General features: G+C 36.1%; 2 protein-coding genes across 2 annotated transcripts; both read right to left on the bottom strand.

Annotated features, from left to right (window-relative positions):
* Nucleotides 1–1,743: 1,743 nt before the first annotated feature.
* LOC114522815 (adhesion G-protein coupled receptor G6-like) lies at nt 1,744–10,709 on the bottom strand. Its single transcript, XM_028543564.1, has 12 exons — nt 10,495–10,709; nt 10,147–10,299; nt 9,383–9,631; nt 9,043–9,246; nt 8,149–8,384; nt 7,840–7,992; nt 6,810–6,904; nt 5,627–6,200; nt 5,219–5,337; nt 3,733–4,004; nt 2,975–3,041; nt 1,744–2,592 (listed from the first exon to the last, which is right to left on the bottom strand). Exons 1-12 carry the CDS (start codon nt 10,703–10,705, stop codon nt 1,980–1,982), a joined length of 2,946 nt encoding a protein of 981 aa, XP_028399365.1. The 5' UTR covers nt 10,706–10,709; the 3' UTR covers nt 1,744–1,979.
* An 821-nt stretch (nt 10,710–11,530) lies between these two features.
* LOC114522816 (mucin-17-like) lies at nt 11,531–22,472 on the bottom strand. Its single transcript, XM_028543565.1, has 16 exons — nt 22,124–22,472; nt 19,660–19,830; nt 18,872–18,928; nt 18,012–18,157; nt 16,810–17,014; nt 15,499–15,756; nt 15,214–15,390; nt 14,719–14,976; nt 14,358–14,606; nt 14,017–14,262; nt 13,454–13,699; nt 12,831–13,082; nt 12,484–12,720; nt 12,132–12,368; nt 11,765–12,016; nt 11,531–11,544 (listed from the first exon to the last, which is right to left on the bottom strand). The coding sequence occupies exons 4-16, from the start codon at nt 18,078–18,080 to the stop codon at nt 11,531–11,533; spliced, it is 2,700 nt and encodes an 899-aa protein (XP_028399366.1). The 5' UTR covers nt 18,081–18,157; nt 18,872–18,928; nt 19,660–19,830; nt 22,124–22,472.
* Between the last annotated feature and the right edge of the window lie 804 nt (nt 22,473–23,276).

Genomic DNA, 23,276 nt, shown 5'->3' on the forward strand with positions numbered 1-23,276 from the left:
TCTCTCTACCCAAAGTAAACTGTATTTGGTCTACTTGTCAATCGAAACTACCAAGAAATATTTTCAACTTCAGCATTCGGTACATCAACAATTCACTACCAACCCGGAAAAATCTACGTAAGTGGGGACTCTCGTCGTCTTCTGAATGTTCATTCTGCCTTAACCCTGAATCGTTGTTGCACGTTGTCTCTGGTTGCAGTTCCTACCTAGAACGATTTACTTGGAGACACGATTCAATCCTAAATTTTCTTGCCAATAACCTTCCCAAGGAATATATTCAAAACATCTATGCTGACTTGCCATCATTCCCGAATCCCTCAATAATTACTGGTGAAGAATATCGTCCTGATCTACTAATTGTGACCAAAGACAATTGTCTTTATATCCTTGAACTAACCGTCGGGTACGAAACTAATCTAAGAAAAAATGTGCAGCGAAAACACGTGAAATATAAAGATACGATTACGGAACAGCAGAAATATTTTAAAACAGTAAAGTTCGTCAATCTGTCGATTAGTGCCCTTGGTGTTTTTGAGAAAGAATGCTCAGTCTTCATTGATATGTTGGAAAGTTTAAAATCCGACAAGGCTGGTGTACGATATATAATCAGAAAGGTCATTAATATTGCAATTAGGTCAACATATTACGTTTTTTGTTGTAGAAACAAGGATTGGACAAACCCAGATTTACTAAAATTTTAATCTGCTTGTTATATTGCATGTGTACTTGTGTAAATGTAAGGTGTAATAATGCATAATGTATAATCAAATTTTTATATATCAAATTTTTATATATCAAGTAGCCAATTGTAAATTACCTTTAACAGTGAGATTTGCAATTGTAAGTATGTATTAAAGAAAATAAAGTTTCCATTATTATTATTATTACTTAGATTTATATTGTGCGAAGTTCCATAGGAAAATGCTCACCTGCGCATTACATGATTGATAAAACAAGTGTATATACATAAGAATAGAACAATTAAAATATATACCTAATTAATAAAATGCAATCTTAAAAAGATGTGTCTTTAACAATTTTTCAAAATGGCTCACTGTTTTTACACTACGGATGTTGTTTGGTAGTGAGTTCCATAAATTGGGTGCCGCTGATATAAAAGCACGGTCATGCACCTAACGTTTTTAATGATTTAAACTTTGGCTGTGAGAGTAGTAATTCATTGTTCGATCTAAGATGATATTTAGATGGTGCTTTTACGCGAATCAGTTCATTTAAGTACTCAGGAGCAAAGCCATGAATAACTTTAAAAGTTATTAGCAAGATCTTAAAGTCTATCTGGAATTTCACTGGGAGCCAATGAAGATGCATCAGTGTGGGTGTTATATGACAGATCATCTGACAGATATGGAAACGACTGAGGTATTTCAACTGTAAAGGCCGATTTTTTGTCTAAAACTGTCATTTTCAGGCAAACAATATTGTGATGTAACTAATAATGTTTACATAACTTATTAACAATTAGCCAAGCTTACTTTTAATCTCAAAGCACGATGTCAACTATTCGTATATATTTTGTGCAATTCAGCACTTGAATATATACCCGTCGCAAAAAATTAATTCATTAAAATTATCAGTAAATTTGGGTTAATTCGTAAGATAAAGTTACAGTTTGAAGATTTAGACTAGCCATTACGAGATAATGATATGAATATTTTAAGTTGTAAATATTTCTTAGTATTGATATAATTATAAGCAGAAAGCCAACTTGACTAGATAGCATGACAACGAATATAAGTAAACAAATTAAGTAGCTATACGATAGAGTGTACGTTTTATTTGCGATTATACGTGTTTTAAAATATTGCTCAAACCGCCATCCTGCAGAAATGCTTGTAGCTTAGAGGATATATTGAATTAGATATAGAATGAGATATATTGAATACAGCAGGAATTATTATTACCCCATGACAGCTAAACTAGCGCTGGGTATTTTAATTAATTTTCCTTCGAAATTTTTCTCAGATGTAACCAATGAAAGTCTCCCGCACCTCTTCCGGAATCTCGTCCAATGTGAAGTTTATGTAATTTTCTTTAGCGCCAGTATCCCTTACAACGATACCATCCAAGGAGGCTTCAACAGCTATACTCAGTTCGGCAACTTTATTTTCACTCATGCCGGTGGAAAACGTATTATTTTCACTGGAGTATGCCTTGCTGTTAAAATGAATGCTTCCACCGTTTAGGTTCTTACGCTCCAGTTTGCTTCTTTTTGAATATTTACCTTTACCAAGTTTTTGCAGTTTTCGTCTTGTTCCAGAAGGTAGAACGGTGAAAAAGAGAAACACAAACAGTCCTTGAAGTGTGTTGAAAATGCAGAAGAGGTATTGAAACGTAACTTTTGCATCACCAATTGCAAGAATACCGAAAAGCCAGGTCAAACCAAGCAGCACCATAATCGCTATCCCCCGCTTAGCTTGCAAAATGCCTGTTTCCTTGTGGTCTGAGGTGGCCTTTTTACCGGCAGTGAGCAATGATCGCATGATAAAACAGAACGCCACGATATTACCAACAAGAACGAGAATTGTTGGTGTGAAAAACGCCACAATAAAGGGCACGCCATGTAATCTACAACTAAAAAAATGGAGTTTTCCCCAGTCAAATCATGTTTGTTTTATTTGTTTTTAATCAAATGAAAGCTGCGGTTTAAAGTTTAAGTAATTTATTGTCAATTGAGTGACTGTGCATATTGATCCAGAAATACCAAAACTAAGTTGAGCAGTATAATTTATATGGGTTCCTGCCATGGTTTACAATTTGAGAAAACTGGTTAAAGGATGGCGATGCAAACTCTTTGCACCCCAAAACACTGGGTCTATAGTGGGTTGTAATTTCCGGTGGCATAAAGCTTAAACTCATTCTTGGAAATGTAAAGTAAGTAGCTTCTTTTATAGAAGAGCAAGCTCATGTCTATTATTGTCGAGGTTCATGTCTACATCATGTAGTCTATACTTACTAGGTTTTGTCGCCATATTTTTCCAGTGCCACTATCATTGTTATCGCTACAATTACTCCTGGGGATCCTAAAGCGTACCATAAATGATTATATAATTACTTTACATTCCGTAGGTTTTATCGTTAAAAATTGTTTACTGTTATAGTAATATATAGGTCTCCTTAGAAAATGGAACCCACATAAGTATAAAATAATTTTGAAACAAAATCAGCATTTTTGGGGTTTTGGTTTGTCCTGCTTTTATGTTTAGTGCACAAAATATACAAAATTCTAGAAGAACAGAAATTTCTAGTATTAAACTTTACCGAATAATAATAACGTTATTGTGAACGATGGTGTCACATAATTGTGGTCTCACATAATTGTTTATTTGGATCCGCTTTTTTGGGGCACCCCGTGAGCCTCAACGAAACACGACATTTGTGAAGTAGTTGGTTACAGACGAGACAAGCGAGGATCTTCCCGTATTCCTTCAGCCAAGTTAAATTTTTATAGTTGTGCAAAATATTAGGAGTGTTAAAGACATGCAGCAGAAAAATCATAAAGAAAGAAACTAGGCATGCATTCAAAAATCGTACGCAGAGTTTATATCGAATTAATTGATAAATAATTTAATGAACAAAAATTCGAAGAAACAAATTAAAAAACAACCCGGTCCTTTTGTCGGTAGGTACTGTACGTACAATGAAGGGTGTATTGTTATAAATTGAGATTAGCTTGCATTGAATTAATGATCCATAATCTGATATAATTCTTACCCCATGCAAACAAACAGCATTTCATTAAAAACTTGGATGGATGCGAATCCGCAAAGATAATCACAAATGCCCGATACATATTATACGCTTCTACCGCCATCCACAAGAATGCTGCTAACAAGAAGTAATGTAACGCAATGGCCGCTGTCCGACAGCCGGCTAATGATGACGTTTTCGACTCCTCCGCAGCCGCTAAGAATACAATTATCGTCAACGACAAAGCAATACAGAAGTTCAGCAAAATCTGGCTTGGAAGTTGGGTTCGAAGTTCCCTAATTTAGGAAAAAAGAATAATTTGTCAAATAGACGAAAGAGGTGTGGAATGGAATTACATTATATAACTGTTCTTTGTAACCGGAAGTCTAGATACATGCAAAAATATAGGAAAATAATTCCGGTAAAATAGATATATTTTCTTCTCTTGAATTGACTAATATTGATTTTTCTTTGACGATCGCAGCTTCCTATAAACCCATCGCACTGAAGTCAAAATCATTAAAAGTTTAGCTTAAACGGTGGATAAGCCAAATTTTAAGAATACGCTCATATATTTTGTGAATGACTGAACCTGCATCTTATGCATATATAATATGTACTTCCATTGAAAATTAAACTATTTACATTGAAATATTTTAGCTCCGTTGTTCAATAAATAGATAATTTGGTTTTCCATTTTTAACTTATCCACCGTTTAAACTAAACGCCTTTCGAACAACCGGCCCCTTATAGTTTAGGACAGCATTGGACAATCAGAGTCATGTATTTCAGAGTTAACTAGGATTTAACCATGCAGAATGTAGTTGAAGTGTTTTACTCAACCGGCCCCAGATTTTTCCTTGCTTCACTGAAAATAATCGTTATGCGAGCGGTGAAGGTTTATATAGCGGTCAAAAGCAGTTAACAAAGCAAAGTTTCTCAAACTAGTAAATAATTCTGTATTTTTCTCCAAATTTACGTTTTTTAGCAAAATTTATGCTAATTTGTTCTACAGATGCTTAATGTGACGTCATGTGCAAAGGGTCCATTACTGGTCTGTTTTTATAATATAGTAGTGTTTTTTTAACTTATAATACTAATATTGATTGTATTATTATAATAATTATAATTTGTGAATAATATAAATGCATAACAAGATCATACATAAACTAATATGCTAATGTATATGTAGGTCAGTGTCCGCTTTAAGCCATCCAACTGATAAGTATGGTTTTAAAGGGAAGGCAATTAAAGATCTTTTTATCCCGTTAAAGGGAATGTTGGGGTCCTACTTACAAACTCCATGTCGTGGCCCTTATGAACAGCCGTCGTAAGGAATTTTTCCTCGACCATATTAGGTCAAACCTAGTACATTTCTAAGATTGCCTAAATCGTGCTGTATTGGGGATTAAATCGGCATATCAAAAAGTGAACATAAATTGTTTGGACATCCAGTTATTTTCACGAATGAACGATATATGCCAAAGTAATCTTAACTACGTATATTTACCTCAATATTAGTATTGTAATTATTGTAAATGTGAGCCCGACCAGTGATAGCGCACATCCAACATAACTCACTACCCCAAGTATTCTATCGTGTACCGTTTTCTCTCCTGGATAAACATCCTGAAAAGGTGTGATAAAAGCACAAGCATTTATATCTTTCGCGAATGCATATAAACATGACAGTATAATTAAGGAGCTTTGTTCAGAGCTATTGCTTGCATACGAAAATGACGAAAAGTGTCAAGAAAAAGCTATCAAAAAAGGTACGTTTCTAAAGCTATGTTGGTAAAAATAAACTTGTCACGAGAATCTTGTTCATTGTTCACAGGAACAAGTGACGAATCAAGAAGACTTGCAAAGGATGGCTTATTTTAACAGGCTTATTAAACTGACACGATAATAAGCTTACCATCAACATAGCGAAGTTGGTTAAATGATTGCAACTACAAAGCACCCTTCCATAATTAAGAACACCTTCAAACTGACAGCCTTCTTGTGACCAATTTCCTGTGCCTATGGTGAAATTCCAGTAGGAGCACAGTGTACTGTTCGTGTCGCCTTCTTCGATGCTTGATAATGCAAAATGCACTGCGTTGTTTAAATTTTGAACAGATAATCCCTTGATCCTTCCAGAAATCACAAGACTATTCAAGCGACCAAACGTTCTCGTGGTATCCTCCAATGACACTCTGAAGAATTTCGAGTCTTTATAAAGCACAAAAATGACAGTATGGTTCGCAGCACTGGTATTAACAGTCGAATCGTTGAATATTGTTTGTGGAATCATAAGAGATGGTGGGATGCCATTATTTTCTCTTTTTGGTTCACCTGATACGTTGTTAACGCCTGAAAAATTTAGTCCGGAAAAGCTCTGCGTAAGCACAGTTTGTAAGTTGATGGCAAAGTTTCTTTTGTCTGCTTCGAGTTTCCCTTCGGGACCGGCAACTAATGAGTCTGCAAAGTTGTCCAAAATGTTGACAATCCTGTGAAGATCAGAAATTCAGAAAGTAGACACAATCGAATAAACTGATAAGTAAAACAATGAAAAAGCTGAGTTGAATGATTCCAGAATAATTGGGCAAGGCTTAATTGCATTACCATCCAATATATTATATGTATCATCTTGTTTCTTCTCGTTTTATTTTCCACAAAGTTTATGAGACGCTTACAAAAGAGTTAAATAGCTGACATTCTTATTGAAATGCAAACTTTCTATTTCAGCCAATCAGAAAGTTGTTGATTACCAGTGGTGACTCGCGCAAGCGCATAACTTACAAAACCACCCAACGTCGACCGTCCATGATATAGAATTTGGACAACTTTGGATTCTGCTATGTTCTCCCGGGCTCCGGTTGTAATTCCTAATCTCCGAGCGAAATTAGCACCCTCGCAGACGCTCCGCGCCGTTATACTACACTCATCGCTACGCAATACCAAAACTAAAAACTGATAATGATGAACGACACGCCCAAAATTTTGCAACAGAATAGGACTGAAAACTGACGTGGAAACTAATTGGCGTTATTATTTATTCTTTGCACAGGGCATTAATATTATTGGTTTATTTAAATTATTAATCTATACACGCGTACCTCGACGAAGATTTTTTCTCCACTTGTGCTTTTAAGATATTTTCTATTTTGCTGTCCAGCACATTGTCTATTGTGTCGGTGAAATCGTCAAAAATCTACGAAAAACCCACAAACATATTATATTGATTATCAAATAATGGTTGTCGAGAGAGACTTGCAGCTGCGTGTGAGACTTGCACATGCGCACAAGATTTCAGGTGTAATTGCGGACTAAAGCCGTTTTCCATTAGCGATGTTTTTCGCTCGAAGTGAATTTATCATTCCCTTATTCCTTTGTTTTTGAGCAACTCATTCAAGATGGTTGAGAGATCAGAAAGAGAAGTAAAATGTCGCTTTGCGCAAAAATTATCGCTGGTCGAAGCTCCCGGCTTTATTATTAACAATTCTCGGAAGAAGAGGTGGATGTCCCTGAATGAAAGATGATGAATACATGGTTTATATTTAGGGAGCATGAAGTGAACTTACCGGGCATTTACTGAGCATGAAGTGAGTAATTGTTTAATTGTTTTATTACAATTATTATAAAATTAAAAACGTGATCATTTCAGAAAATCTGTCTGCTTTAGAATATTTTTTACAAACGTAAAACAATGTCTGGACAAATGTATCGAAATTTGAAATAAATGATGTTTTATGACCTTTCATGTTTCATTTTGGAAAGCCTTTATGCCAATGCAAATTTTCTTTTGTGCTTTTACAAACAGTATTCAAACAGTCTCTTTTTTATGATTTACTTTTTCATCCTTCACTATTATAAAAAAATCTTGCAGCGATTTTAAAAAAGTTACAAGTTCAGTCGGAGGTCACTAAAGCAATCAATGTCCATAATTTGATAATCATGATTCATACACCTTTAAAATTATACTTATATTGCCCTTATTCTTACGCGTATTCTATTCATTAGGAAAGTTTGTCACTTCAATTGCACACTTCATAGAACAAAGCAATCATCACACTAGCTTGATCACATGTTGTTGATGTTGAAATATATATAACTACAATGCAGTTACATTAAAAAACATAATCTAACCTCGTTTGCTTTTCCTTTCACTGCAGCAATATTTTCTAATACCGTAGCGATATTGTCGATATCTCCTGCGTTTAGAGTACTGTTCTGATCAACAATGGACAAGTTTTTCAATTCTTCGACTATTTTTACCACGTTGTTAACATTTACTTCTTCCTGAAAATTCGAGTGAAATTCGAGAACTGTTCAAGGGCAAGTTGTTTCTTTTGTTAGTTTTAGGCTTGAATACGTTTCAGCAGGAAAAATAAACTTGGCTAAATTTTGTCGCTGATGGAAAAGCTAGAAGAGCTTACTTAGCTTAAATTGTATTACCTCTGACAATCGAAAAATGTCTTTGCTTCTCTCGTTTTTAAATATGCACTTAGTGGCTACAGTAGGACCCCAAACACTTTCGCCACCTCTTTTGTTTGTATAAAAACATTCACGGCTGGCGAAAGACTCGTTGTTGTAGGGACAAGCAACCGTAGAAATGTTTCCAGTTGGTGTTTCTGGCCACAAAAAAATTCCATACGCTTCAGGTGAACCATCAACATCTCTTGAACAAGAACCTTTTAAAACAGGCAAAATGTGATGCAGAATTGTAGCTTTATGGGACATTTTCAGATATGCTTCATATTATATTGCTTTACTAATAATCTAGATTTTCAAAGGGCGAAGCTAAACGCCGGACGAGGTCGAAAAATATTTTGATATTCGTTCCGCGTGTTCTACTGAAGATCTACTGTTTAAACTGATAATTTACACAGTGAATAACAGACTAATGATAAATGTTTATATGTGCATTGAAAAGAATATTTCTGTGAGATGAAGATGAATTAGGCACTCTTATATCGTTACACGAATAAAAATACTCATTATTTTTTCTATATTAAACGAAAAAGATCTAATGTTATATTGAATTATTTAAGAAATATTTTGCGAATGATTTGCAAAAGTTATTATAAATAAAAATGTTTTTATATATTGTTATAAATTGATTATAAACCTACTTCCTATTTTATACCACGTGATCAAAACAACCAATCAAAAGCCATTAAAATAATACAATGGTTACATCGCATATTATTTTTGAATATATGTACTTAGCTGATATCAAATTAGACACTTCAGTATTGTCAAGTGTTAAATTTACAATTTTAGTGCAGCTCATAGACAATTCTTTTTCAATATGAGCATAACAAATTAACCATTGAATAATTTACCAACCTTGCGTTGAAATCGTCGTTTTCACCGAAGGACTGGAAGTGATACTGAAAGCACTACTAGGCGTTACATGAAGTACTGCTGAAATAGTTGTAATTGAGATGTCAATCACTGGCGCAGTAGTCACGTCCTTTCCCAGTGTATGTGAACTTTCCATTTTCAAAACTGTAGATGACTGAGTAGGTAGAATAACCGTGGTTGAAATTGCTGCAAAATTTCAGTGAGATGCGAATTTAGTAATAGTAGTAGGCACTTCTTCTTGATGTTCCCAATTCAAAATTGATCCAGGACAAAAATGGGAAGGGAAATATTAATCACATTATGCCACTGATTCTTTACACACCTGTTGCTGAATCCGTTGCAAGGGGTAGATTTCTTAGTATTGAAGGCCTGGATGTGGCGTTGATTTTAATATATTCACTATCTTCGGTCACAGCAAGCGTTGTCCATTTAACAGACCAATTCGCAGTGGATATGCTATTTAAAGGCATTTTAGTCACTTCGCCTGGTGGCGTATGTGAATTATTTCTCGTCAAAACTACGCGAGTAACTGCAGATGATAGAGTGGGTTGTACGACGGTCGATGACATTTCTGCCATAATTAAAAAAAAACAAACTTCATACTTCATAGTATCTGGTAAAAATTGTTAAAGGTTGTATCTCTGCATATGATGTCTGCAAAAGTTCTTAAAAAAATATAAGTTCTCCAAAATTGCTCAATGCGAATATCAAACAAAGCAGAATTCCTTACAGTTACACAAATAACGTCTTTAGCTGATTTATTTCAAACTTTAAATGCTAATCATGGAGCTGCTGAGCTCCGTTATTCAATGACTCAACATTCAAAACTCAAAAGGTTTGACAATATTAATCAATTTGACAGCCATTTTTGGCCAGTATTAGCCGTTACGTAACAAACCGGTATAATTAGATATCGAATTGAGTCCTTAAACACGCAAAGCAGTCACATTAAAGTGATTACTGACTCGTTAGCTATGAGCCAGCATTCGTACGTTTGTCGTTATATCAATTCAAATTGTATTGTAATTCCAACCAAAAAGGGAATGTGCAATGTTAAAAACAATATAACTTTATTATTAAACCCACCTGTAGTTTGGTTCGTTGACAAAGAAACTGAAGACCTGGATGTGGTGTTGATTTCAACGAATTTTCTACTTGGTGTAAAAGAAAGTATTGCCGAAGAAGGACCAGACAGAATTTTAGTTGACACTCCAAGCTCAGACGTAGTCTTCATTTTTCCTTGGATGAATAGCATGGTTGTAAATAGATTGTAATAGTTAATTAGGAGCTTTATCTGCAGGTAATTGACGTACGATTTCGTGTAAAGTTAGTAAAATCTCTATAGATTAGTGAAATGCCGAAAAAGCCTTATCACTTTTAGAGAATGTGACGAGCAAGGCTTATGAAACCGTGAACGGCCAATTCTTCGCCTACCTGTTGCAGTCCAAATAACCGAAGGCTTGGACAAAGTGATTGTTTGCAAGTGTCTACTAGTTGGCGTTACGAATGGCAATACTGTAGTTGACCAGTTAGTTACAGGTGCTGTAATCACGTCTTGTGATGGCAAATATGAATCACTGCTTGTCTCCAAGGCGACAGGATTACCTACGGATGATATAGCTGGAGCTTCGACTGTTAATGACATTTTTACAATAATTCCCAAAGACACAATAAAAAAAATTATCTATGCTCCTATAAAAAGTAGCTATGAATTTAATTATAATTTGCTTCAATCATCGTAAGCCTAAAAAACCGTCAGACCAAATATTTACCCACCTCTTGTAGTGACAAGTACAAAATTCCTGGCTGTACTTGACACCACAGGAAGAGTTTTTAAGACAGCGTTTAAGAATATTTAAAATGACACAATATATTTTTACGTGCGTTGTAATCGCATCATCTGGTAGCATATGTGGATTCGTTATCCTCAAAACTACCGGATTAACCACGTATAGATGATTGAAAAAATAGTGCAACTGAAGAAAATATTTATGCAATAACTCAAATACAGTATTAATGTATGGTATCAAAAAGTACCTAAATATAACCAAAACTTCAGCCAAAGATCTTAAGCTTATGAAACCGTGTGTATAAAAATATATTATGAAGACGAATTCTTTTCTTACCTGATTTAGGGACGTTTTTGAGAGATCTGAGTTCCGCATTACTGGATGTGACGTTAATTTTAATGTATTTACTTCTTGGAATAACGTCAGAAGAAACTGTAATTGACATGCCATTCGTAGGCACTGTAAACACTGCTGGCGTATATGAGTTATTTGTCCTCAAAGGATGAACTGCAGATGACCGAGTATGTAGTACGACGGTCGTTGATATCTCTGCAAAAATGCAATGCGATAAAATGTTTATGGCAGCAATATATCTCTTCCACAATTTCATTCTACAAATACGTAAACCTGAAACTTAATAGCCTCTTGAGCGTATTAAAACAGTGAAACGAATTGTCTGTTTACTTCTTGTAGACTGAAAGTATAGGATGCCTGGAGGTGGCGAGACTCAATATGTGTATTATTATTTGTCGAAAAATATCCGACACTATCGTAGTTAAAATTTTATTTACAGGCGTCAAAATCACATATAATAGGAACACATGTGAATCTCTCGTGCCCAAAGCACCAGCACAAGATAAACAATTTTCTTCTAAAATGTGTCAAAGCCTTTGAAACCGTGGGACTACGATTACTTCTGAGGTTAATTGGATGAACGCTGAGGTAAGAATGCCTTGATGAGGTCTTTAGTCCAATGTGTTTACTACCTGGCGTCACAGGAAGCGTTTTCAAAATAACATCGGAGAATAATTTAGTTGACATGTTATTTACAGGAGTTGTAACCAAATATTCAGATAGCAGCACATGCACATGTGAATCACTCGTGCCCAAAGTTAAGGAATTAACTGTTGACGATCGAATGGGAAGTGAAGCTGTTGATGGTATTTCTGCAATAATTCAGTAAGATAGAAATACGGTTACTTCTAAAATGCGACTAAATAGAACCGTCGTCGATAAATTCAAGCTTTTGAAACCGCAGGAAGAATAATTTCCCGACCTAACCTGTTGTATGGTCAACTGGATGGATCCTGAGGTCGGAATGCTTTGATGAGGTGTTTAGTCCAATGTGTTCACTACTTGGCGTTAAAGGAAGCGTTGTCAAAATAACATCGGGCAATAATGTAGTTGACATGTTATTTACACGCGTTGTAAAAAAATTTTTAGATAGCACATTTGAGCCCAGAGGTACGGAATCAACTGTTGACGATTGAAGGGAAAGTGAAACTGTTGATGGTATGTCTGCAATAATCCAGTACGATAAAATATGTTTACTTCTGTAAAATGTAGCTAAATATAACTAGTGTCAAGAGTCTTAATTACGCCTTCGAAAGTTTGAGACGAATGATTTACCGACCTGTTCTATGGTGAACTTGATGGGTCCTGAAATCCGAATGCTTGGACGAGGTGTTGAGTCCAATGTGTTTACTACTTCGCGTTAAAGGAAGCGTTGTCAAAATAACATCGGCCAATAATGTTGTTGACATGTTATTTACACGTGTTGCAATCAAATTTTCAGAAAGCACATTTGTGCCCTGAGCTACGGAATCAACTGTTGACGATTGAATGGGAAGAGCTGCTGTTGACGATATTTCTGCAATAATTCAGTAAGATTAAAGTATTTTATTACTAAAATGTGACCAAACATAACTAGCGTCAACAGTCTTAAAACCTTTGAAACCGTGGGACGAACAATTTACCAACCTGTTGTATGCTCAAATGAGTTGAGTCTGACGTCCGAATCCCTGGACAAAGTCCTGAGTCTAATGAGTTTACTACTTGCCGTTAAAGGAAGGGTTGGCAATATAACAGCGGAAGGTACCGTAGTTGACATGCGACTTACAGGCGTTGTACTTGTAATCACATCTCTTGATAGCACATGTGAATCACTTTTACCCAAAGCTAAGGAATTAACTGTTGATGATTGAAGGGGAAGTGAGACTGTTGATGATACTTCTGCAATAATTCAGTGAGATGAAAATTGTTAAAAAAAAATGAAAATTGTTAAACGACTCCTTTTCTTTATGTGTTTTGGCTTCTGAATAATAGCAGGATCGTCGGGGTCGTATGCAGGACAGCTTAATAGTCGAAAACTAACACAACGACCAGCTCTAATGTTTTCCAAATTGTAATTTGTGCAGTTCTTCTGATCAAGACATCAACTGCCTTTTTACATAGCTAGTTATTAATCATAATAGTGCATTGTTCATTGTGCATGTGCAGATGAGCTGAGAATCATGTTAACGTTATAAAATGTAGCTGAATAAAGCTTGCGCGTCGACAGCCTTATATAGGCTTTGAAAGTTTTAGACAAATGATATACCGACCTGTTCTATGATCAACTTGATGGGTCCCCACGTTCGAATGCCTGGACGAGTTGTTGAGTCCAATGTGTTTACTGCTTGCCGTTAAAGGAAGCGTTGTCACAATAACAGCGGAGGGTACCGTAGTTGACATGTTACTTACATGCGTTGTAATCACATCTTCTAATAACACATAGGAATCACTTTTACTCAAAGCTGCGAAATCAACTGTTGATGGCTGAACGGAAAGTGAGACTGTTGATGATATTTCTGCAAAAATTTAGTAAGATTAAGGGGTTGTTTACGTGAGCCCGGTTTCCCGAGATTCAACGAAGCGTGAGAGAACTTTAAAGCATTGAAATAAGTCTTTATGACACCAAACAATCACATGCTATTGTTGTGGTGATTATACGACTGTCAGGATCATGTTATTTGCTCATTTCAATACTTTAAAATCATCTCACGTTTCGCTGAATCTCGGGTAACCGGGCTCATGTAAACAGCCCCTAGATAGTTTTTCTTCAAAAATGTGACGAAACATAACTAGAGTCGATAGTTTGAAACTGTAGGTAGAATTATTTACCAACCTGTTCGAAGGTTAACCGGACGAATGCTGAGATCAGAATGCTTTGACGAGGTGTTTAGTCCAATGTGTTTACCACTTGGCGTTAAAGGAAGCGTTGTAAAAATAACATCGGGCAATAATGTTGTTGACATGTTATTTACACGTGTTGTAATCAAATTTCTGGACAGCACATGTGACTCACTTTTACCCAAAGCTATGGAATTAACTGTTGATGATTGAATGGGAAGTGAGGCCGTTGATGATATTTCTGCAATTATTTTGTACGATCATATAAATCTTTTTATTTCTAAAAGCGTAAAAATTTTTAAGCTTTTCGAACCGTAGGAAGAACAATTTGCCTACCTGTTGCATGGTCAACTGGATGGGTCGTGAGAGCCGAATGCCTGGACGAGGTGATGAGTCCAATGTGTTTACTGTTTTGCGTTGAAGGAAGCGTTTTTGAAATAACATCGGCGGGCAGTAAGGTAGTTGACATGTTATTTACAGGCTTTGTAATCACATTTCTTGAAAGCACTTGTGAATAACTTTTACCAAAAGGTACGGAATTAACTGTTGTTGATTGAACGGAACGTGAGATTGTTGATGGTATTTCTGCAATAATTCAGTAAGATTAAGTATTTTTACTTCGATATAAAATATAGCTAAATCATACTTGCGTCAACACTCTTAGGCCATTGAGAGCGTGAGATGAATGATTACCGACCTGTTCTATGGTCAACTTGATGGGTCCTGAGTTCCGAATGCCTGGAGGAGGCATTGAGTCCAAGGTGTTTACTGCTTTGCTGTCTTAGTGTTACAGGGATGGTTTTTGAAGTAACATCGGACAATACCGTAGTTGACATGTTATTTACAGCTGTTGAAATCACAGTTTCTTGTGAAACATGTAGATCACTGCTCGCATCCAGAACTGCACGATTAACTGTTGACGATTGAATGGGGATTACAACTGAGGATGATTTTTCTGTAATGAGAGACACGATTTTAGGAAGATTGTGTGAAAGATGAACTTTTTCCTTTATTTTAATAATCTGTTAAATGCCGTGACTAAACATTAATCTAAAATGTGACTAAACATAACTAGCGTCAAAGCCTTTGAAACCGTGGGACGAACAATTTACCGACCTGTCTGAGGTTAATTGGATGAATGCTGAGGTATAAGAATGCCGTGATAAGGTTTTTAGTGCAATGTATTCAATACCTGGCATCACAGGAAGCGTTTTCAAAATAACATCCGAGAATAACTTAGTTGAAATATCATTTACAGGAGTTGTAACCAAATATTCAGATAACACGTGCACATGTGAATCACTTGTTCCCAGAGTTAAGGAATTAACTGTTGACGATCGAATGGGAAGTGAAGCTGTTGATGGTAATTCTGCAATAATTCAGTAAGATAAAAATACGTTTACTTCTAAATTATGACTAAATATAACTATGGTTAATAATTTCAAGCTTTGGAACCGTAGGAATTTGCCAATCTAACCTGTTCTATGGTCAACTTGATGGGTCCTGAGTTCCGAATGCCTGGAGGAGGCTTTATGTCGAATGTGTTTACTGCTTTGCTGTCTTAGTGTTACAGGGATGGTTTTTGAAGTAACATCGGACAATACCGTAGTTGACATGTTATTTACAGCTGTTGAAATCACAGTTTCTTGTGACTCATGTAGATCACTGCTCGCATCCAGAACTGCACGATTAACTGTTGACGATTGAATGAGGATTGCAACTGGGGATGATATTTCTGTAATGAGAGATACAATTTTAGGGAGATTTTATGAAAGATGAACTCTTTTCTTCATTTTAATAATCTGTTAAATTGAAACCTTAAAGTATGAAAATTCTAAATTTGGAAATAAAGGAACGGGAGCATAGTTTTAATGTCATGAAATCGATCGAATTCTTTCGCAAATAAAGAAGTCCCTCTCGAGCTCGTTGGAACAGAGCTTCTTAAATGTTACTAGACTTATACTTCATGACTTTTGATACTCATGGATACGAAATCCATTTCTTGAATGTAAATCTGGTGTCAGTGTTTCTGGTTGCAGAAATTCTAATCACTGGAGCTGTAGCAATTTGGAATTCAAAATTGTAATTTTTCTGAGCACGTCACTTTTTAGGGGTAAATTTTTCAGCACTTGCACGGACTATAACAAAAATCCCAACAATACATCGTATATAATATTCTATGGTGCGAAAAGCAAAGGTGTAGAAGGTCCTGTGTCGAATATTTCGACAAACCTCCCTCACGTCAGGTCTATAAATGATAAATATACGGTATGTACTTATTAGCTTTGTTCATATAGCGGAGAAATCGATAATCTAAAAGTATACGTTATAATTTATATTAATGATATGCATATCAAAATGAAGCTCTTGATCATTTCTTTCATAAAATTGGATAACTGAAAACCAAAACGATAAACTACACTGCAAAAAATGCAGTCGAATTGAAATTACTGTAACAATCTGAAAATATTGTTGTAATTCAAGGGACGATGGTGCACAGTGATAGCACTTTTTTATTTGAGTGATGTAATATTCACTTTCTTCATGATTTAAGGAATCTAATGATATGTTAGTTTCTGTCCCTAGCATCAACTAATCTAGCTATGACTACAAAGCTACAGGTGATATCGAAATTTAGAATTTTGAGAAAAAACCCCGGGGCTGCAAGAGGTAATCCATATTTTACATTATTTCGTTAACTGCATCGTTTGACAAGTTCACTGCTTAATATCTTCAGGCGAATATATCAAAACTAGACTAAATTAAATATTAAAAAATTATATCTTACCATAATATATCGATGTAAAATTCAAAATAAATCCCTCTGCGCGCATATTATTGTCGGCGTAAAAAACAAGATGGAGCTTAGATCCAGAAGAAACCAGTCTTCTTGGAAAATTGTCTCCACAAAACCGGCCCAGTCTTGGCGCGTGCTTCGAATCACCATCATAAACGTCCAAATAATCCCACGCACAGGAAGGATGGCTCTCCAGCTAGAAGTGAAATAACTCCAAATTTGATATTGAAACTTTTAATTACCCAATTAGTGGAGTCGATTTGTACCAGATGATCAACCTACGATCAACCTCAATCCAATAAACGCGACTAAATATGAAATTAATCTCCTTTTACATTACCAGAAATTTGTGACATGGTGATTTGCATATAAACTAATTTGCATATAATTTTCAACAACAAAGGCCTTTAAATTTTACTGTAAAAATACACATAGCAAAAGTTCAAAACCTAAAATTGCCGTTACCCTAGATGTTGCCCACTGTTTGCCGACCTCTGGATCAATAGAACAGCCATTTTACAACGCTTTGAAGATCGAATTACTTACCTTGGGTGTCTCTACGTTCCGCCAACCGACTGTATTCAAATGTGTATATACGCTTTGTATGGTTGAACTGCCTTACGAGACTGATAACATTTTTAATCTGCAACTGCAGAAAAAATCCGAGCAGTACAGGAAATTTCCTGTTAGGAATACGAAACACAATATCTTTAACAAAATTTTTTGGTATATCACACGTCAATTCATCAACAATCCGAATCGAAATGTAGGTATGAATGTGAGCTATTTTATAAGTTCGTTGAGAGAACATGGCCAAATTTTTGGGCATTGTATTTTTAGATTTGGCGGACTGCAGAAATACCCAAGGTAAAAGATTCGGTTACCAAAACGTTTCTAAACAGCTATTCTATCCATCCAGAGGTCGGCAAAAAGTGCTCCAAGTCTGTGGCTCTGACGTTACGACGTTTTAATTTTTCACCCAATGCATGTAATTTATAGTAAGCAACAGCCATATTGTCACCAATTTCTGGTAATGAAGATTTAGAGATCAAATTTCGAATAAAACTATAAAGGTGCTCGGGAACGTAATATTAGGATTAAAAAAGTGCAATATAATGGCAGGTTCCCTAGGTACGAGGTTGCTATCTCACATAGAACACTATACGGTTTTCGAACCAGCGAGCTCAACCTACCTTGAATAGAGAAAACTGCAAGAGAACTTTCTGTCCAATCGTGCTAAAAATAGTCCAGGTGCAGCTCATGCTGTTAGGGTATCGAGACGGATAGTCGGGACTTTTGAGCGTACCAGGAGAGCACAAGAAACTTTGGCCACATGCATCTACACATGCAGAAGTATTCAATGAATGCAAAAACTCAAAGCCGAACAATTACGAGATAAGCAATAGGGGTCGATCGGCGGGACTGCTGAGAATTGTCAATATTGACATTGATAATTTGATTGATTTATTAAATTTAAAATATTCTGACAAAGAATTTAAAAGTAATAATGATATTAGAAGTCGTACGAGTTTTCTCCATCTTGCACGGACTTCTAATATTATTATTACTTTTAAACAGTGGCGTAACCAGCCTGACATATTTAGTCATGCTATGCTAATATTTTGGTGTTCATCGACTGTGAAAACACTGAATTTCACATGAAATGAATAATGATAATAACATAAAATTTGCATAGCATGACTAAATCGTCAGGTTGGCTACGCCACTGCTTTTAAACTCTTTGTCAGAACATTTAAAATTAACAGTCAATAAGGTTTGGTAGGTTTGTGAATGAAACCTAAAGTCGAGTTTACGTTACAATAAATTTGAATCATGCGAAATTTTGGTACGTTTCACATCACAATTTAACGAAACGCTTTCCTTTCATACCATCATTATTCGCATTCGCAACGATTTTGTCGACGACGGCGTAAGTTCACTCGAAAAAGTTCCAACATTATCTATTGTTTAGATAATGTTGCAATATTTATAGCCGACAACTGATATAAGATAAACTCGAAACGAGAAAGTGAAGTGCCATTGTTTGACATACCTGTCGTATGGTCAATTGCCAGAGTTGCTGGGCGTACACAACCTGATGTGGTAGGAACTACATGTGATGCGGAGATATCATAAGGAAAAATTGCAAGTTTAATTAACCGTCGAGATGTTAGCAGGGAGCTGCCGTGGCTAACAGTATATGACCACGGGTACAGGATTCGCAAAAATCGATGCTTTTGCCTACGTCATCTGACGACACTCGTTGTCTTTGGGCTTTAAAGACGAAATAAATCTACAAACTCGTACTCAAAAGCTCGACGACAACGACTTTTGGCTGATGGCGTAAGAAAACAGCACGCGAGAATGACAAATCTTGTACCCATAGTCACTGCTAAAGCTCCCTAATTTCATCTCCTGGAAATCATATTTAGAGCCATTCATTGCAAGACTGTAGATGGTTGGGCGGGCATGCAGCATGTTGACGATGATAAGTCTTGTAAAGATGACATTGATTGGGACATTCGGGTTGGAACATTCGTCCGCTAAGCATATATGACACCTGCTGTGTCTATTTCCGAGAAGTCAGATTTTGAGCTGGGCTACTGTATATTCTAAAGATTAGGTTAATGGTTGACGCGAATTTAAACTTTACAAATTTCAGATGTTCTTTTACTGGTAAATTATAAGCACGCAAGTTAGTGCACGTTCTTTTTGCCAGCCAAATAACTAAGGCTGCTCTCTACTGGTCCCTACTGGACAAAGCGTGCATTCTATTGATAGCGAACAAAAAAGATTCAAAATTATTGACACAGTATAGCAAACTGGGTTTTAATTGCTTACGTGGTAAAGAGGTGATATCGTCTCGTGGTATGCGTGAGATATCCACTGTCGAAGCTGTGGTATTTAAAAGGGTAGGAAGTGCGACGGTCCTTGAAATTTGTGACACAATCTTTATTGACGACGGTATCCTCGGCAAGAGCGTTGAATTTATATTCTTACTTTTAATTCGACCTATCAAATGTAACAAAAGGATAGCACTCAAATATATTCTTGCCATCGCGCTATTCCCAGTCGTCGTGTTCTCAAATTGAGGTTTATGTTGTTCAGCTCCACCAATGCAATACAAATCTGGCGCAGATCATCATGCAAGTCCTTTGAAACAAAGAAAAACTTGCATGCCTAATTAATTTCACCGTAAAAGGATTTTATGCTTCAAAAATACTTTGCGTATTTAGGTAATTGGTTTATTTTAGTATCACACCTATATCTTCTTCTGTCATTCGCCATTGATGTATTATAAGTGATCCAATAGCTTTATTCTCATAACGCTATTTTATAAAAATATAATGCACTGGTGCTATATTATGGCACTGATGCCATTTACCTACTGGTCTACTACAAGAAATCCAGTCTAGACAAGATATTGTGTATTTTAGTCGTTCATTTACGATATACCCTAGCGTTCGACAAGAAGTCCTCAAGGAAACGCTGTTTTAAAATAAAGACATATCTTACTTGGACACACCTGAGAAAATTCGCAGACGGCAGGCACCGTTTGGCTGCCTCAAAATTGCTTTCTTATCGTGTGATTATTTACTAAAGTCAGGAAATAGCTATAGTCCTCACGAAACATAACTAAAACAGCGTTGATAAGGAATGATTCAAAAGCGCATAATTTATTTGTTGCAGAGAATGGAATGTGCATAAAAGGGTCATTAAATTTAACATGCTAGAGTGGCATTTTTTTGTTCAAATTATGATTATTATGTTTAAAGCGGTTCGATAGCGCCCTGGTGGCATTAATGATACCTAAAACCAGTTGCTCCGTATAAAATAGTCGTCTATATCCAACATACGATACCAGTACGTTTACTTATTTGCTCATCAAATATTTGCGCACCCAATCATACATAGGGCTTTATATGTGAATAGACAATTATTTCTATTTTAGACTAACTTTCTTTATCTATCCAATATATAACGAAGGAAAACGCATGCCAAAGATTCTTCACCGCAGGACAAGGAGTACTATTAATCTCTCATTACACAAGCAACATTTTAATAATTATTTTTTTAATTTTAGTATAATAAACCGTAATTTTTAGCAGTTCATGCGCTTTTTGGAACATAAATTTTAATGCAAACTTGATGATTCTGGTCAATGCACAGTATTTGTCAATATTTTGGTTGAATCATGCTAACAATAAGATCTGCGAAGAGATAAAAACGAATCACTTTTAAGAAGTAATTGATTATTTCTAGACTACATTCTCATATTTGTGTTCCAATGAATTCGGCTCCTTGGTCTCTGTTCTACTGCATTGTGCGCTTCTTTTTTAGAAAACCCTGTGGTTTTGTTTACCTTGAAAAAATGCCTGGAATGTAAACGTTTGAACGTTTGTCTGGTGTTGTCTTGTGCAGATCGAGTAGCTGCATAGAAATTTCTCAATCATCCTCTTCACGTTAATGCATGCATTTTGTTCTAAAGAGTATCGCCGATGTAAACTTAGTGTGTTTTATACATGCAGTGTGCCCTAGAAACGATGATAATCAAACTTTAAAATGCCATAACGCATCATTATTTGCAGCCATGCATTTGCATTTAATTGGGAAATTTTTGTCTATAATTCTAATCGGCTGAAAGGTATTCGTTTATGTATTGCTGTTATGAAACATTGAAAATTGAATGATAGCTACTATTGGAAAAGTAAGAATTGTACTATTTGATATTAGCGACTGCTCATTCATACTACGTTAGGATTTCATAATATCATCTTCCACAAAAGTCTGTTATGAAAGTCTGATGAATAACACTGTAGAAAAATTTAAATGGCTAAAGCTTGCTAAATGCCAATCATTTTTACAGAAGACCAGACTAAACTCCGATAATGGCGGTAAAGAAGGTAAACATAATGTAGAGCGTCTGGGAGAGCGTGCTGCTAAATATTCAGAGCGGGGAAACGTGTTTTCTACGAACCTGGACACTCCGTAGTCCGTAATTCTGCGCGCCGTGTCTGCACCTGGCGCTGTTGGGAAGATTTCAAACGCCCACATAATGATGTTATTGCTTCCAATTTTCAGCAACCTGGTCACAGCGCAAGGAACAAACAAAGAGACACTTGAGTCGGAAGCTTTTAACTAGTTGGTGGTCATTATAAACACGTTGAAATGTTTGCCCGCCCTTGTCTGACGAACTGATTGCTAAATATAGGGTAAACATCGCAGGTTTTAGTGCTCTACATCCTCCTCATATAGAGACAAGGAAGGCAAGATAACATTACGCAATCTCATAAACATTTCTTACCTGACCACCTTCTTGATTATCGGTGCTTTGCAAGTAAACAGAATATTTGTTCTGACAAATCGACAAACCCCTCTTCGCATCCTCTTTCTCGTTACATATAGTTCAAAAACTCATGTCCACGTACCAAAACTAGGAGGAATTCTGTATTATTGTACTGAAATCAGTGAGCTTACTCGTGGGAGGCAAATAGTGTATAGACATCTAAATACAAGCTGAGAATACACTAGCTCTTGTTGTTCTTATTGTTCGAATATTTCTTATTCTGTGTCACGTACACGTTTACCCACGTATAGTGCAAAAGACGTGTACATGCATGGCGATGAATCTCTGAGCAAACGTGTTCGCTATAAGCTGTTGCTCTTGCAAATTTTCAATTCAAATGTGGTTTAATCGATATGCAACGATTTTGTATGATCAACGAAGTGGAACTACGTAAACATGAATGACCGGTATCCCGTCTTGCCTGAATTACGGAAAATCAAATGGACACGTACTGTAATTGATAAATACCGTGGCGGGTGTGTGAAAAACGCTTATCATGATAGCGAATTTATTGCCAATTTCCGTTTGTCTTGTAGCGTAAAATGTTGCGAAGTTCGTTCCCCATCACCCCATGCAGTTCACTTTCAATGCAGTACAGTTCCCGAGTTCACAAACTTTCCAGTCAAATTGTGCATGTCGAATCAAGGAGCTCTATCATCATCACTGAATAATTTATGAACTTGGAAACTCGATAATTGCAGTGGGGAGCAGACATTTGAACTCTCCAAGGAACGTCACAACATCACTCATAAGAGCATTATATAATTGTCGCGTCAAAACGTTTTGTCACCCGGAACGGCGCCGTCAATGATAGGGAATACTCAGATTGTTGCAAACAATTCGTACAGTATTTACAGTCAGTAAACAGTAGCTACATGTCACGGGTACGTCCATGCACCCGCGCGTACTCCGTACTCGCTATGCGATTGGTAACAGTCAATAACTGTTATGAAAATAAACAGCAAAATAACTGTTATGAATAAACAGCAAAATAAACAGCAAAAATAAACAGCAAAATAACTGTTATGGATAAACAGCAAAATAAACAGCAAAAATAAACAGCAAAATAACTGTTAAAATAAACAATAAATAAATAAACTAATAATAATAA

This window comes from Dendronephthya gigantea, unplaced genomic scaffold, assembly GCF_004324835.1.
Source record: "Dendronephthya gigantea isolate DGI-Jeju-01 unplaced genomic scaffold, DenGig_1.0 000024F, whole genome shotgun sequence".
NCBI classification, from domain to species: domain Eukaryota; kingdom Metazoa; phylum Cnidaria; class Anthozoa; order Malacalcyonacea; family Nephtheidae; genus Dendronephthya; species Dendronephthya gigantea.

Coding starts and splice junctions, on each gene's coding strand:
- LOC114522815 (XM_028543564.1), bottom strand. CDS start 10,705: ATGTCATTAACAGTCGAAGCTCCAGCTATATCATCCGTAGGTAATCCT. Junction 10,300..10,494: donor GGTTATTTGGACTGCAACAG/GTAGGCGAAGAA, acceptor TATTCATCCAAG/GAAAAATGAAGACTACGTCT. Junction 4,005..5,218: donor ATTACAATACTAATATTGAG/GTAAATATACGT, acceptor TTCCTAAATTAG/GGAACTTCGAACCCAACTTC.
- LOC114522816 (XM_028543565.1), bottom strand. CDS start 18,080: ATGAGCTGCACCTGGACTATTTTTAGCACGATTGGACAGAAAGTTCTC. Junction 14,607..14,718: donor TCAAGTTGACCATAGAACAG/GTCGGTAATCAT, acceptor GAATTATTGCAG/AAATACCATCAACAATCTCA. Junction 13,083..13,453: donor TCAAGTTGATCATAGAACAG/GTCGGTATATCA, acceptor GAATTATTGCAG/AAGTATCATCAACAGTCTCA.